This window comes from Sturnus vulgaris, chromosome 12 (assembly GCF_052056855.1).
Source record: "Sturnus vulgaris isolate bStuVul1 chromosome 12, bStuVul1.hap1, whole genome shotgun sequence".
Lineage (NCBI taxonomy): Eukaryota > Metazoa > Chordata > Aves > Passeriformes > Sturnidae > Sturnus > Sturnus vulgaris.
In genome coordinates this window covers 2,220,960-2,237,341 of record NC_142254.1, presented here as the reverse complement: position 1 = coordinate 2,237,341, position 16,382 = coordinate 2,220,960, and the positions used below count along the sequence as shown (strand labels likewise).

Below are 16,382 nucleotides of genomic sequence, written 5' to 3'. Positions count from 1 at the left end.
GTGGGAAAGAAGGAGATATGAGATGCTCTAAGTAGGAAATGTAGTCAGAAAGCCATAACCCTTGCTAGTGGCTGAGGTACCATCTGCCTCCCCAGCTCCCAGCACAGGAAGAGATGCTGAGTGACCTCAGGCAGCATGATTTGCCCAGGCCAGAATCCCCAAGGGGCAGCCCTGGCTGTGAGTTCCAGGGCAGCAGTGTGGGAGGCTGCCAGGGGCCAGCCTTACCGTGGGTTCTGGCTGATGCTGGGGTACAGGCCAGTGCCACTGCAGGGCAGCTTGTACTGGCGCTTTGTCTCCGCCAGCTCAAACCTCAGTGTCTGCTCAAACTTCCCTGGCTTTTTGGTGGAGAAGTGGACCTTCAGTTCCACCTCACCGTGGGCAGGCACTATCCACCGGTACCGTTTCAGCCTGGCAATTAAAGATGAGGGTTCAGACATTGCTAAGGAGCAAATGAAACAAGGAGGGTGCACTGGCACAGGGTCGCTGTGCAGCTGGGGATGATGGATCTTGTTTGGCAAGGGGACCAAGAAGCAGAGGCATCACCTCCTCCCGTGTGGCTCACCTGAGGAATTCTGTGGGGGCTGAGGCTTTTTGGAGTGCACTTTTGGATCCTGTTGTGGAGGAATCCTGGAGACTTTCTGTTCTCTGTGTGGAGAGTTTGTTAACCAATGGAAAAGAGAATAAATAAATAAGATCTCCTGCCCAGGGACTTGGTCTTCCTTATTGGTGTTTGTTTTACCTAGGACACCCCTTCTCACTCAGGACCCTCTCCTCAAAAGAAGTTGATGGTTTTAAGTGATTTTTTCCCTTGTTTTACAGAACTGCTCTGCGTCTTGCAGAGGTGTCCCTTTTGTCCCATCCCTGACAGAAAGGAGATCTGCAGACACAGGGCCCCATCTCATTGTCACTACCTCTCCACAATGATCCTTCTCCATCCAATCTGTCCCCCATGCCCCCATCTATCCTGGTCCCTCTCCTGGCACCTTCAGTGCCAGCACCACTGGAGCACCCACCAGACCGTCTTCCATAGCAGCACTTTCTGGTGCAGCAATGGTGAAGGGCTTCACAAGCTCTGCAGAACCCAACTGCTCCTCTGGGTAGTCGACTATGGAGAAGACAGCAGCAGGGGGAAGGGGAGACCTGTCGGGATGCAGTCCCAGATGTCTCAGCATCTAAAACAGAAGAGAAAATCCTGTTTATATCTGTGTCACCTCCACCCTCGCAACTCCTTCTTTAAAGGCACTGAGCTTTTGGAAATGGGTTTTTGATTTATATGAAGTACAAGTGCTTTGTTATGCCCAGTGGGGTGAGCAGGCTCCAGAGTAGAGCCAAGAGCTACAAGCAGGACTGGGAGAGAAACCTCTTCCAGGGTGACTCAGCTGAAGAAAACAATGACCATGAGCTGCCCTGTCCTGAGACCGCTTATGATGATTTCCAGGCTGGGAAACTCTGGACAAATGGGAAACTTGGACACAGAGCACTCCCACTTTCTGCCCACTGAGGGATGGTGATAACCTCCCCGTCCACACAGATGCTAGAGAGTCATTGTGGAACATCATCAGGGGCCTGGACAAGGCTCTGTGCCATTATCACCTGGGGGGACACAATGCTCCAGGGCCTAAGACCACAACAAGCTCAAAATCTGAGCCTTGCAAGGTTTTACCTCATCTTTTGTTGGCAGCCTCCCATCTGTCAGGATCTCCCTAATCACAGCCTTTGGATTGGTGACCTGGATGTCCAAGCACTGCACCCCAGAGACATGCTCATCTCTGACTGCAACTTCGCTTTGTGTCTCCAGCTGAGATGACTGAAGACTCTTTTGACCTCCACATTTTCGTTCAGGCTTCTTCTCTACCTTCTCCTGAGGCTTACTGGTTTTCTGACCTTTGTTTTCAGCTGAAGGCTGTGACGTGTTTCTGTTTTGGATCACAGTACCCTGAACCCTGTCACAGTAGAGAAAACCTGTGTGATGTCCTGCTGTGATGACTCATAGATCTGAAACCTCTTCTCCATCTCAGCTGAGTACTCTGGGATTTCAGTTTCTATGGTCTCTGGGGCTTTGGATTGCCCCTTCTCAGGGGCTTTGGTTTCCCCCTTCCCAGGGGCTTTAGATTTCCTCTTCTCTGCGCTTATGATTTCCCACATCTTTGGGGCTTTGTATTTCCACTTTTCTGGAATTATGGTTCCCTCCATCTCTAGGATTTTGGTTTCCTCCTTCTCTGGGAGTTTGGTTTCCTTCTCTTGGGAGCTAGGGAGCTGAGTGGCCATACCTGTGTTGCTCCTGGCCTTTGCTATCAAACACCTCTGAGCTCAGAGTCCTTGGAGCAGGGAAACCCTCTAGGGATCACTACCCTGAGCAGTAACCCATAGAAGGCTTACTCACTTCTCCCTCCGTATATGCTTCCTTTCCAGTATTATTTTATCCACTAGAGCTTTCTTCTCAGGAAGGGCATCACACTCATCCTCATCCATTTGCAAGACACAATCTGTGTTCTTCGGAATAGGTTTTTTCCGCTGCAGTTCTTTAGCGCAAACCAGAGGAGAAACCGTGAGTGATTACAAGCAGAGCCGGGTGCTCTGGGTTAGCTGCAAGGATTCACAGCTTTTCCCAACCCAGCCTATCATACCAGGAGATGCTGGGAGCTCATATCCCTGCTCCAAAACTCAGACAATCCCCCAAACTATGGCTGGGCAGTGAGTTCCTGTGCTTTGCCTGGCCTAAGCGCACCAAGGCTGAGGACAGTCATTTGTCACTGAGCTACAGCAGCTTGCACTTGTGCCCAAGCTTTAATGTTAGAGATTAAGGTGAGTCTTAAAACCTCAGATCTCCTGTAACTCTGAGATTACACTGGTTACACTGAGGCAGAAGATGGAAAGATGAATAAAAACATTTCTTACAAGCTCTGCTGCAAACCCAGATACAAAGAGATAAGGTTGAGGGCTTGAGAGAGAAGATTTGAGAGGGACAGATATATCTCACCTTCCTTCTCTCTTTCAGCTTCCTCCGTGGCTTTCCAAGAAGCATAATCCTGATGCAGGTTCACCCTGTATATATGATGACGATTCTTGACAGCTTTGAACACACAAAGCAGAGAAGATTCCAGGCTGCTTGCAAAGAGGCTCTCCAAGCCATCAAAGACCACTCCCTTGTAGCAGTCTTCACGCTGTGAATAAAGGGAAGAGCAAGTCAGCCATTGCACACAGGCGGCTCGCAGCTGGACAGTAAACCCAGATGTCACAAGGCAGCAGCTATCCTTGTTCCAAGTGCATTAGCTAAGACCAGCTTGGATCTGTTCTTACACTCTGCCAACTAAGGGCATCTACAGCTTCCCTCAAGGTTCTCTGCACACAGTCCAGGATCCTCCAACCGTATGTACAGACCTCCTCCTCTCCAAGTCGTACCTCACTGTCTGTCTCTCTGGAGCAGGAATGTCTCCTTTTCCCCCACCCCACACACCTTCAGCCTCTCACTGAGGATGTCCACCAGCAGGTCCTCAGGCAGCACACAGCTCAAGCAGTTCAGCTCTTCCCCATGACTGCTGATGATGTTCAGCTGCTGTGGTGCAGGAGCAGTGGAAACTGTGAACTGTAATGCAGACCGTTGTTGGGAAAACAAACCACGGTGGAAAGCCCTGAACAACTCCTACTGCTGGGCTTGGAGCTCAGGTTCCTCACTAGTAGAGACTAGAACAACCCTGCAGTGCAGGCTGGGGGCTCCAGGTGAAGGGCTCATCTCTTGGCCAGCAGAGACCTGAGTCTGCAAGCCCCCAGTGCATATTCCCAGCACTTTGCTCACTGCCTGCAGCCATACTAGCCAGCAAACCATTTAGAACCAGTGGAGTTTGTTGCAGTGCATGTTTATTTTATTCAGTTCATTGTTAAAGTTGTTGTAATAGTTTGTTCATATGTACCCCTGTTTTCCCCAAGTTGGTTTTTCCCTAAATTGTATCCGCCCCTGAAACTACCCCACATAGCATTCCCGGCCCCTTGTTCCAGTACCTTCCCTGTCAGTCCCACCCTGGGCCAATCCCTAGTTGCTCTGGCCCCTGGAAATCCCCTCATACTTGACACCCCATTTGCCCATGTAACCCCTTATTGGTTGATTGTTTGTAAACCCCCCCCCCCCCACCCCCCCGGTATGCCTCTGTATTTAATCCCGGGCACAGGAGTGCTTGGGGCTCTTTTGCTCCTGAACTTTTCAACCTTAAGAAACCTTTTGTTGGAACCTCAGCAGCTGAGAGCCTCCCTCTTCTCCTTTGCCCAGTCCCTGACGCTATTACACCATTTGAGCAAGCAGCACAAAAGGTTCTGCCTGCAGTAAAACCACACTGAGGCAGTTCGCCACACCTGGCGCGGTGCCAGTGTTTCTCCTTGAGCGAGCCCGGGCTCCAGTGGCCGTGTCAGAGTTGTCTGCCAGAGCACATTCCCAGCCCCAGTCATGCCCAGCCTGCCAGCTGGTTTTGGCACTATGGACCCATATACCAGCCTCTGCCCATCTCAACGACAATGCAAAGGTTCCAGGCATCAAGCAGGGCAGATCCTGTTTACCTTGGTGTCTTTTTTGTTGGGTTTGCTGGCTGGCTCCTTCTTTTTTTGTGCTGGAAGGTTCTTGCCTTTGACATTCTTCTTGTTGGCTTTTTCCCCAGAGGCTTGTTTGTTCTTGGTCTGAGCAGTGAGCTGAGGCTTTTTAGCTGCACAGGGGACAGATAGCTCAGGGGGGCTTTGAAAATCAATTAGGTAGGTACCTTTCCCTGCAATGTGCACAACCTTAGACCCTGGAAGAAACATAGCACTTTATCCCCAGTCTGCTGGGCACTGGCAGCACTGTTTCCCAGAAGCAGCTCCTTCTCCGCTTCTCCTACCAGCATGGTAAAGCATGCCATCCCATACCTGATTTAAAGACAGCCTTATGTCCTCCCTAACAACTGTGCATGCAGGTGACTCTGCTTGCACAGCAGTTCCCCTACAGATCAAGCCAAAGATTCGTCCTCAAGGACCATTTTTCCATACACTGCAGCCATCCTGCATTCTCATGTGGAGATCTGCAGCCCTAACCCACTTGCATCACCTGTCTCCACTGAAATGAAATCCTCCTTGTGGGAAAACCCCAGCTGGGACCCAGACTCTTCTTCCTTCTACCAGCTCCCAGCTCAGCCAGGTTCAAAACTGAGGAATGCAAAACTTCCCCCTGCATCGAGCCAGGTCTGCCTCACCCTGCAGAGCTCAGGGTACCAATTGCCCAGTAAGTTTCATTAAAGTCTCCAGTCGCACATGGAGAGCAGCCCAACATGCACGAGCTGTGTACCCTGACAGTGGGCATAGATAAACCTCTGGAGAAAAGAGCTCATCTGTAGCATGTCTCTCATTGGAAATTCCTCTGGGAGGCTGTCCTTCCCTTCCTCTCGTTTGCAAAGTTACACTCCTAGTCAGTCCTCTTGTGCTTAATGAGCTACTTCAGAAGGCTCTTTCCTCGGTAAAGTGGGCAGCAGTTCTGCCTGCTGACCGTGAAGAGCAAGCTGAATTCAGCTTAGAGGAAATATAAAATATTTGGGAAAGACACAGGCGTGCTTCACCACCCCTAGAAAAATGAACATGTGCCAAGAATGGCAGCAAGGGGGCTATAAAAGAACTCCTGACTGAGCTCTTAAAATTGGTTTCTTTTTTTTTTTTTTTAAGACAAGCTAGAGATGCATTTCACCCATGTTCCCTAAGCGACCCAAGGACTGAAAAACTGCTGCTGTGAGTAAGCAGAAGTAGACAGCCAGAGTAGGTTTATCAAGCACTGGCTCTGGGTCCAGCATTTCTCCTTACCAGCATTACCTTTGTCTTTGCCTTTCAGCTCCATGGCAGCCTTGGTGCAAAGCTCCCGAGCACAGCGCCCTGCTTGGCTCTGATCATCGGCAATGGCCTCTTTCACCACGGTGTCAATGGACAAGTGAGCAGCGTCATAGTAGCGACACAGGGCCTCCACTACCTCTGTCTTTCCTGAGAGAGAGGAGGATTACTTGGTGACACTTTCATATGAGGCATTACAGGGACATACCCCTGGACAAATCTCGAACAAGATTTCAAAGTTAAAAGTCAGTGGGAAAGCAAGTGTCCCTCCGGGGAGGCCATGAAGGAAACAGCTGGAGAGTGGGTACAAGCTCTGAATTCTAGAGTCAGGAGGATCATCTCCACCTCCTGTTCAGCTGGGGACTTTGGTGTAAGCACTGTGGTCCACCAGGATGTGTTCCTCCTGCCTGCCACTCTCCCTGCAGCCCAGGGTTGCAGCTCACATACCTGCCCAAGGTGGCCCATGGACAATGACAGCAATCCCTCTGTCCTGCTGTGCTTCACGCCTCTCTGAAGATGAGTCGATGTCCAGATGGTGCATGACAGCCCGAGAGATAGAATTCCCAGTCACTTCCACCATGGGCTCAGGAGAGGATGTGACAGCCTCGTGATACACTGCAGTGCAAAACCAAGGAGAAAAGTCAACTTCCCACCTTCCTTTGATCCTCATCATCCTCCCATCTCCTCAGATCCCAGGAAAGGAGACTTGGTCAAAGCAACATGAGCTTGTTCTTTTGTTGCTAGGAAAGTGCAAATATAAAAGAGCCAGTGATATTAGACCTGGTCCTGCTGGCTGAAGAACTCATGCAATCCTAGTCTTTGTGGCTAAGGGACACAAGGGAATATCCTGATTATTTCCCCAGTCTATGGCAGGCAGATAGGAGCTTGCTTTGGCTACGTTCAGGGTTGGTAGAGTGTAGCTGTCGGGGTTTGGGGTTTTTTTTTCCCTGATCTGCCATAACAAGCCTTTCCTGGTGTCTCAGGCAGGTTTCAGCCTAGCCAGCAGAGAAGAGAAACTGAGAAAGCTGCACGGAGGTTCCGCAGACACTTTATTTCTTCCACACAGGGTTCCTGGCAGCAGTCCACTGGACAGGGTACAAGTAGAGGTTTTTGTAGGGTGAGGGTGTCTTGGAAATGAACCAATAATATAAGGGATTTTGTTATTAACCAATCTACAAGAGATATTAGGTGAAAAGAGAACCAATTATCTAAGGCATTGAAAATGGACCAGTAGAATCACAGAGAGAAAAAGCAGGGATTGGCAAAGGGGGAAAATATTTTTCTAGTATTAGTCATTCTAAGTAAGTAACTTCTTATCTAAGGGCTTATTCTCCAGGGAGGCCTCTCTTGGGTGCCTGCATCTTCCACAGTGAGGGTCTCTGCTCCGTCCACAGTAGAGGATGCCACAGCCCTTCACCCAAGAGTTCCTCCACCAAGCTGGGGAACAGACAGCTGCTAAAAGCATGGGCTTTCCCTGGAGAACAAGGTGACAGAGACTTCAGGGTGTATGGCTGGACTCTCTGCTGTGACCACAGTCAAGACAGACACCACCAAACCCTCACTGTTTTTCTGACCTGATGCTGCCTTGCCCATGGCCTCAGCCTCAGCCTCAGCCGTGGCCTCTGCCACGGCCTTGAGCTCTCCCTGTTGAGCCTTCAGCCGCTTCTGTGCTTCATAGTCCTCCAGCACCTCTGGGGGCAGCGTCCCACTCCCGGCACGTGGAGGCATCAGAAAGTTCTTTTGGTACTCAGACCCCAGTGCCATCCGCAGGATCTGTGCACGCAGGGAAGAGAAACCATACACAAGATTCCTTTTCTCACCTCTCATCACACGCACTTAACAAACCCATTTTCTGTCTCCTCCCTTCCTCCCAACAACACAAACTATTTAAGTCCTCCCACAGCACATCAGCAGAGTTAGCTTTTCCCTGGGGATTGCCTCCATCTCCCTGGCACAAGCCTGGGAATGCTGGAGTGCTGTGAAGCTCGGGCAGCATGTACACGGAGACCAGACCTGCCTTCTCACCTTCTCCTCCTCAAGACACTGCTCATCAAAATCCAGTGAGTAAAACTCAACAGGGAAGTTGCATGGGTTCTTCACCGCCACCGTGGCGTCCACCCCATCGCTGTCCACCAGCACCCATCCCATCTTCAGTGCTGGGGGGTTGAACTCCAACCGTGGCTCCAGACCTTGTCCTGAGAGGTGCAGCTTTAAGTAATTGCTGCTCCCACAAACGTTAAGCTTCAGCTCATTCTTGTAAGACCTCTGAAAAGAGAAAAGTGCAGACTACTCATCCATGGAGTCCCAGGTGACAGGGCCCCAAATACAATGCTTACCCCAAGGTCAGGGTGTTATCAGTCCCTCCAAGATGAATGGAAACCAGATGTTTACTTATGCTAGATACTACAGCATCTGTGTCCTGGGTCTGAATAATTGAATGAACCCTGGTGTGCACTCTAACTGGGTATTTGGGTATCAGATGGATGTACAATGGACTGTCAGGCGTTTTCACCTAGTCATGCAGGAGTGCAGTGCTCATGACAAGGGCCCTCGGGGTTACAGTGTCCAGACACAGTCCTGGCACTGCTGCATCAGGCAAACGCCAGCTCCAGGAGAGAGGCAAATGAACTCTCGCTGGCTAGAAATAAGGGTCATCTTCTCTACTCAGTGTTTGGCTCTGGTCAAAGCCAGACACAAGATGGTTACATCTCTCAAGCAGCTAAAAGATCCCTGGGACTGTTCGTGGGCACAGAAGCACTTGTGTCCATACTGGTACACACTGTCAGTTTCCAAGAGCCAGCAGGCACAGGCAAACTACTTTTGGGAATGTTCCATCCTTTAAGTTGAATGCCCAGCTGCATGGGAATGTGCAGGCAGGCCAGAGCCTCAGGAACTGCTGGCAGCACATCACTACAGGTGACTGGCCTGCCATACCCAGGAAGGTGTCTGGTGGCTGTTTTGTCGGTCAGTTCTGCAGCAGGATGAGCCTAGACTGGCCATTCCAGGATTATCCTCTGCAAGCGTGCAGCTGCTCTGCACCAAGTGTTGCAGCTGCAAATACAGCCAGGCAAGGGGGAGGCTGAGGGGAGTTGGGCACATCCCCCCATGTGCCTGGAGGCAGCCACAGAGCCCTGATGCTCTCTCTCTGTGCAAGCTCCCTGTGGGCATTTCAAAGCACATCTCACCAGAGTGCTCTGTGGGGTGAACTGAACCACGCTGAGAACAGGGCTTGCAGAAAGCTCCCTGTGAAGGCAGAGCTCGTATCACACTCTCTGCACCAGGCCCTCATTTCCAGGTAGCCCTGACAGGCCTCCTGGGCTGACACCTGCCAATCTCACCTCCTCCTTGGGTGTAAACTGGATTTGCAAGTTCTGCCACCTTCCTGGATCGAGGATTCCTTTGGAGGGCGTCACTTCAAAGGGACAGGGCTCATCCTCCAGCGCCTGCTGCTTCTGACGCACGGCTGGTGTCCTGTATTTGCGTTGATTGTCCTGGGCACAGAAATCAATCTTGTAAGGTCTCCTCGGTCTGTGAGGGCAGAGCCTCAGTTCCTGTAGTGCTCTGAGACACTGATACAGTGCTGAGAGCACCCACAGCCAAACCAAGTGTGGTCCCCATAGCCTGGAGCTGGAGGGAAAACCTGTAGACAGGGCAGGCAGATAGGGAGCTACTGTCCTGAGAGGAGGAGGAATGGGTGAAGATGGCAGAGAAGCAAAGCATCAGCTAATGGAAGAGGTCCAGGTAAACCAGTCTTGATCCAGACCCTCAGAAGCTTCCTCAAACACACTGCAGACCCAAGTGCTCAGACAGCCACAGGAGCCCAGAAAGGGCAAGAAACACAAAGAAAATCCAACCAAGACATTGGAAGTTCAATGTCGCATGTGCTTTACCTTCATGACAGGCTTGATGGCAGTAATGAACCATTTGCAGGGTACTTGGAACCAGTTGTAGAGCCGGACTGTCTCAGTCTGGCACTGCCCAACGAGGGTATCAGAGAACCGCACTGTGTTCTTGGAGAGGTGCAGCGACAGTTCCAACACAGTGGCACGGAGGCGGATGTTATACGTGGGGCCTTTTGCCACCTGCAGAAGGACAGAGAAGTCAGTGGAGGGTGCAGGTGACATCTGCTGCTGTGCCCAGCCTGCTGCCTGCCCCAAGAGCTGTGGTACCTCTATGGGCAGCAGCACATCCACGTCACCCCGTGACCGGTGGGCACTTTCAAAGCACACTTCAAGCATTATGGTGTGTCTGTGAGGCAGGCTCTGTATCTGGTCCAGATTCACTCTGAAACCTTGAACAGATGAAAACAAAGCAGCTGAGATACACAAGAAACATGAAATGCATCATAAGCACGTTAAGGCCTTACAGGTGTACCGGCTGAAAGGAAAAACCCTATGCCATGCTGTGACCTGGACAAAAACTTAAAGAGTGCACCTGAACACGCCTCAAACACAGTGAGCCACTGTGTGATGGAAGCACAGCCTTGCCTCAAGGCCTCTTTTGGAAACCTCTTTTGATCCATCAGAGGATATCACAGGCTGTTTCCTCAATAAGGGCTGACTACAAGTGCTCTGACAGTGTCAACTCCAACCAAAGCACTTCCAAAACACAGCAGACCCCGCTGCTTTGCAAAACAAGCCCACAGAGCGCCCAGAGAGACTTGATGCTCGTGGGAGCCAAGGGCAGAAGATGCTGAGAGGTGACATGGGTGATGAGCCCATCTGGCCTCTGCACTGAAGCGTTAGGGCAGTCACAGACAGCCCAGGTGCCCTGGGCATGGCTGCCCAGGAGAATTCTGCCTCGAAAGCTCCCAGCAGGGGCATTGAGAAGAAAAAGCTCAAAAACCTCCCCAAATTCAGTGGCTTAAGCTAATCTGTCTGAGACACTTCTCTCAAGCCCACAGCAAGTGTCTCCAGCACTGCTTACCTGTGCCCTGCAGGGCAGATACATCGACCTGGAAGGACACCGGCATCCGCCCAGGGTTGGTGATCATCAGAGTGCGCCTCTCAGTGTAACCCTTTCTTACAGTGCCCATGTCCAGGACATACTCGGGCAGCTCAACTCTGCAAGGAGGAGTAAGGACAGTCCTTAAACCACAGCCTGGCTACATGTCCAGGTGGATGGAGGATATAAATCAAGTGGCTAGTTTTTGATTCGCTGCTGTAAAAACTCAGCTCAAGCCCATGAAACCCATGGCCTGACCACCTGGCAATGACTTTGGGAAGTCAGGAGTATAGGTCCTAGGTTTTATCAGCTACTAATGGTACCTGAAAATGAAATTAGTTTTAAATGGACACTGGCCACAGCTCCTCTGCCGTGAAAAGCCAGTATAGGTGAGGACACTGGACCTCCACTGGTCTCAATGAAACTGCTTAGCCTGGTGTATGGCCTGAGCCTGAAATTGCTTTGGGGCCTAGGAATAAGATTTGCCTGCACAGGAAATCTTCATTGCTCTGCAACCAGATCACACGATCTGTTCTGCAGAGCATCTCCTTCCTGAATTGAAGCACCCTGTACTTGTGTTGCATCACGATGGTGTAAAGGGACAGACCAAATGACCTAGATAAGCCCTGCCAACCCACCAGGATTCACGCCACCTGATTTTGGGTTTTAAAGGGTTTGCTGGCATGTGCAGTTCCCTTCTCCTTTTATTTAGTGTGCTCTGTTAGTTGGAACCAGGACATCAGCTGGGAATTGTCTCTTTCAGAGCTAGCCAGCAGGGACAGAATTTATGCTGTCTGGAAGGACTTGAAGGTCTGCACTGTCCTCAGCTCTAGGAACAGAACCCCACACCTCTGGGGAGCTGAGCAGCCCAAAGCTCAGCGTGGTGCTGGGGAAGGGAGGACACTCCACTGCTCACATGAGTGTCACAGCCGCCAGGACCACACCCTTTCTGAAGTCCAGGTTATTCCCAGCTCAGCAGACACAAGGAGCTCTCAGGACAGGGAGACATTGCTGGGTGTACCCCACGGGGCACCTGGAGATGGGGATGGGAGTTCCTACTCACTTGACAAGACTCTGGCACAGCTCTTTGTCAGGTAAACTATTTGGAGGCTGGGATGTGAGCTTTTCCTGCAGCTCCAGAGCAGCCTTCTCTATCAGCATCATCACCGTCTCTATCTGCAGCTGAGTGTCTGGCTGAAGAAAGGGAAGAGAGTGCCTGGTTAGCAAAGGTCTTTCCCAAGGTTTGCATGTGAGAAAGGATCCCACTCTGCTCTTGTTGAGAGGGGATGTGGGGTCCCCCTGTCTGCCTGCTCAGTGTCTGTGACACCTCCTGCTTTCTCAGCCAGGACCTCATCTCCATGCAAGTAACTCCAGCATCTTCGCCTGCCCAGCCACTGTTAGCCAAGTCTGCCTGATCTGGCCAGGCAGACAGACAAGCCAGGAACCTTCCAGAGCTCCTGATACTTGCCTGCCCCCAGCCACTACCAAGGCACCTTGGACAAAAGCTGTCTTGAAAGGGAACTGGGACCAAGCTGGTGCCTCTTGGAGATGAGCACCACCAGCACAGTCCCAGGGCGCAATCAAGCAGCTGCTGCTCAGCTCTGCAAATCTAGCAGGGCTTGGACTGGGACCAACCAACTCCCCAGCAATGACCTGAATCTCCTTCAACGCACCATCAGCTCCATCCCTTGAGCATGGCCTTCAGGATCTCTCCCTGGGGTAGCCAGGAAGCTGGTGCAACCCCAGAGGAGAGCATGACCAGAGTGGAAGTCCTAGGGGCAATGCTGAGGTGACACATGGTTGCAAGTGGGCAGGGAGGTCCCAGGTGCCATCAGGGCACCAGGACGCTGCTGTGGGCTGCAAGGGGCTCAGGTGCCATAGAGAGGGTGGCATGTGCCAAACGGGGCTGCAGCTGCTCTTACTACAATGCCAGAGTCAGGCACGCGGGGCTTCACGTTCTCCATCTTCAAGGTCTGTGTCCTTGGGGTCTGAGTCCTCAGGCTCTGAGTCTTCTTTGGCTCGACTGATTTATTCCCCTGACTGTATTGTTGCAGGGGTTTTATGAGCTTCTCATACTTTTCATTTCCTGAAGGAAGAAAACGTCCACAAAGAGAAGTGTGAGGAAAGTGCCAATCTCATTGAAGCTGGGAAGTCCCTGCCTCCCAACACTGGTTTCTTCCAGAAAGAAATCCCTCAAGACATCGATGGAAAGTGGATGCTGCTGCTCCTCTCTGAATCCTCACTGCTTTTGCTCCCACCCATCACGTTTGTCCCTCCCCACAGAGGAGCATCTCATTGCCTGCAATGTCACACAAATCCAACCCTGTCAGAAGCCCTGCCAGCCTCTCTTACAGCTTTCCCAAGCCTTTCAGTCTAGCCATCATCCTTCAGGAGCCTGCCAAATGTGCTGGCAAGCTCTGCAGGACAGTTCCTGGGGCAAAGCCCACATGGGATCCTCTGCTCAAGACCCATGAAGCAACCAGAGGGCTTGAGTTGGTCTGGGAGTCCTGCAAACCTCAGGCTTGGTGGAGGTGGGCATAAGCTACCCTATGGCATATGGCAGGGAACAAAACCAGAGGGGCCCTTCCTAGGGGCAGACAGGCAGTGCCCACCTTCGATGTTCCAGGGCAGATTGACACTGATCATGGGAAAGAATGTTTCTCCTTTCAGGCAGATATTTTCTGGATCTAGGTGACCCACTTTAAGCTGGAAAGTCCTGCTGAAGGCTCCTGGTACTGCTGGCATGTAAGAGAATTTCAGCACTTGCTTCCCACCAGGTGCAATGGAACCCTGCAGGGATGGGAAAAGAGGGAGAGAATGCATCAGAGAGTCTGATGGGGGATGGCTCAGGGTACAGACAGGCTGAAAGGACAGGTTCTCATCTAGAAGAAACCATCAGACCACATCACTTTGTGATAAATCTATTACAGTGTTGGCTTTGGCAATTATTAGAGTAAATACTATGTGTTTTATTGACATGGCCGCCTGCTCCACTCTGCTCTGGCACGCCCAGGTAGCTCTGCTGACACCGAGAGTGGGCCGTGTGCTGGATATAAAGAACCAAGAATACAGCTAGGGCTCAGAACCCTTCCAGCCAATCTCATGTCCGGGAAAACGCAAAGGATTCGGAGGAGTCCTTTTGTGGGTCCACGAACAGGAGACAACTGGAGGCCAAAGGAGGATACCACAAAAAGCACAGATCTCAGCCTTCCAGCAACTTAAATAGGGGACCTCCCTACAATCTGATAACCAATCAGAACAACGTAGGGGCGTAACAAAAGGGGGGGGGCTTCATATACAATTAACCAATAGGGGGAAACCTAGGCGGGGAATCGTACCTAACATCAAATGACATACCAAAGGGGGAATGATTGACACTGAACTCTCTAGAAGAATAGGAGGAGCTAGGACGGACTGACAACTGCTTGGGAGGGGATTAGGCGGACAGAGAGGGTGAACAGTCTGGAAACTGGGACGGGGCAAGGGCTGATTGACAGGGCGAAGGTGGGAGTTAGGGTAACTGGAACTACAAACAACAGGGGGATATAACAACGGATTAAACCATTACAACATGTAGGGAAACAGAGATAAAGCAAGATAAAACAATACACACCAACATTTTATAAATGTTGGCATTCGTAAAAGAGTTTTGCTAAAGTTCTTCTAATGCGAAGGTTGTGTTGTGATGCAATGTTGGTGTAGAGTTAATGCAATATTAACATTTAACCAACGAAGGAATGGAAACGTGTTGAATGTGCTGAAAAGTGACAAATGACCAGGACTAGGACAACTGCACATGCTCCAAAAAGGCGGGATGGAGGAAGAACTCCGTTAAAATATTTCAATACGAAGAACCATTTGTAAATACCTATGAGGCTGATGCAATACCCAGGGTTTATCAGGGGTGTTGATGTGTTGACTGGTGTGCCTCTGGCTGCAGCTAAGCACCCAAGCCAAGCACCCAGTGCTGTTACTTTTGTTTTATTGACTCTGTCCTCTGCTGTCTCTTACTAAATTTTCTTTAAATTTTAACTGAGGAGTGGGCTTTGCTTCTCACATCTTCTACATTCCTTGTGCCCAAAAGGTCGAGACTCTGACCCCAGGGTGCAGTGTGCTTCCCCAAGGGCTCCTAAGGCTGCAGCCCCAGCACAGCCTGATGTGAGCACAGCTGTGCTGCTAACGGGGTTTGTCCTCTGCCAGCAAGAGCCTCAACAAAAAATTTTCTTTTGCTACTGCTGTGGAAGAGAAGTCCCTGCACTCAACAGGGCCAGCAGCTCCTCGCATCCCTTATAGGAGACAGGCATGAAGAAATGGGAAAGCCAATCGGCTTCCTCTTCCCACTGCAAGGAGGGACAAAGGCAGGATTGCTGCTTTGGCTCAAAGACATCCAGGCAGGACTGAGCAGCTTGGTCAGTGGTGGGATGCTGTTAATTTTTCTCCTTGCTCTCCCAGGCCTGCTGCTCCCTGGCCCCCTCACTGCCCCACAAAGCTGCAGTACAGCATGAAAGCTGGAGGAGGCAGGGAGCAGCAAGCCTAGTAAGGGATATGGAAGTGGTGCTTAGCACTGGCAGGGAGGAGGCAGGGCCAAGGACTATGTCCTGTGTGATCACACAGCCTGGCTAAGGTGACCCTCAGAAACACTCCGGTGCCAGCACAACCTGAGATCCAAGCTGTCAGGGTCCCCAGAGGAACTGTGAGGAACCAAGTAAATTTTTATTTATGCCACAACATATGTTATAGATCCACTTCCTGATATGGGGTGAAAAATTACTACAGGGGCTGTACACATGCTGGGACCCTTAACACACCCCACGCGTGAAGGAGGTTGCGAGGAGAAAATGCAGGCAGGCTCCGTCTCTGGGGGGCTGCAAGAGACTTCCCCCTTGGAGGTGGGCAGATCTCAAAGCCCAGGAAAATGTTACCCATCTGACCAATAGTCTTCCTAAAAGGGCTGGGTTATGGGAGGAATCTTAGCATATAAAAGCAGTCAAGCACTGCCAATTTTTCCCTGCCGTTTTTGGTTTGATTGGGACCACCCCCTTTCTTTCTTTCTTAAGAAAGACTTTTCAGATATAATACTTGCTTTGTTTGCAATTTACTTTCATCTGAGAAATCTAGCAATTAGAATTCTCCTCTGTTCCCCTTACAGCAGCACAAGACACTAACTGTGAAGGACAACCACTCTGCTACTGGGACTGTAACACTTCAGACCAGGAGAAGCAGAAGCAGGCAAGGAGAAACGCCCCTCAAGGTTGGGCTGGAAAGTGCCTCCCTCCCATTGGCCTTTGCAGGCACATGTTAATGTCTTAAGTTCTATTGGTTGGTACAGTTGTTCCATCCCTGTTCTGCCCTTGTTCACCTTGTATGTACCCTTTCTGGAATGTTCTTCATTTCCTTGATGAACATTGGCTATGTTTTGCCATATTGCTCCACCCCTCTTATCCTATTGTTTCCCCTGGTTGGCTGCCCCTCCTCTGCACCACTTCTGCCTGTCCCCATTGGACCTTGACCCTCAGACCCACCTCTTTCATCCCATATTTAACCCTGTGCCCTCAACCCAGTTTTGTCTTTGTCCTTGGACTGCCTTCAAGACCCAAGAAACC

The 16,382-nt window shown here is 50.9% G+C and overlaps 1 protein-coding gene across 1 annotated transcript in view; it reads right to left on the bottom strand.

Annotated features, from left to right (window-relative positions):
* The window catches only part of LOC148222327 (axonemal central pair apparatus protein HYDIN-like), a 58,376-nt gene that overhangs the window by 15,110 nt on the left and 26,884 nt on the right, over nucleotides 1-16,382 (bottom strand). The window contains 19 exon segments of the mRNA XM_088172243.1: nucleotides 226-439; nucleotides 1,594-1,618; nucleotides 1,664-1,950; nucleotides 1,953-2,248; nucleotides 2,384-2,522; nucleotides 2,981-3,164; nucleotides 3,458-3,556; nucleotides 4,549-4,691; nucleotides 5,821-5,985; nucleotides 6,283-6,450; nucleotides 7,410-7,608; nucleotides 7,861-8,100; nucleotides 9,174-9,306; nucleotides 9,715-9,917; nucleotides 10,005-10,126; nucleotides 10,762-10,898; nucleotides 11,843-11,973; nucleotides 12,702-12,865; nucleotides 13,392-13,569. Of these exon segments, the coding sequence (XP_088028369.1) occupies nucleotides 226-439; nucleotides 1,594-1,618; nucleotides 1,664-1,950; nucleotides 1,953-2,248; nucleotides 2,384-2,522; nucleotides 2,981-3,164; nucleotides 3,458-3,556; nucleotides 4,549-4,691; nucleotides 5,821-5,985; nucleotides 6,283-6,450; nucleotides 7,410-7,608; nucleotides 7,861-8,100; nucleotides 9,174-9,306; nucleotides 9,715-9,917; nucleotides 10,005-10,126; nucleotides 10,762-10,898; nucleotides 11,843-11,973; nucleotides 12,702-12,865; nucleotides 13,392-13,569 (3,227 nt within the window).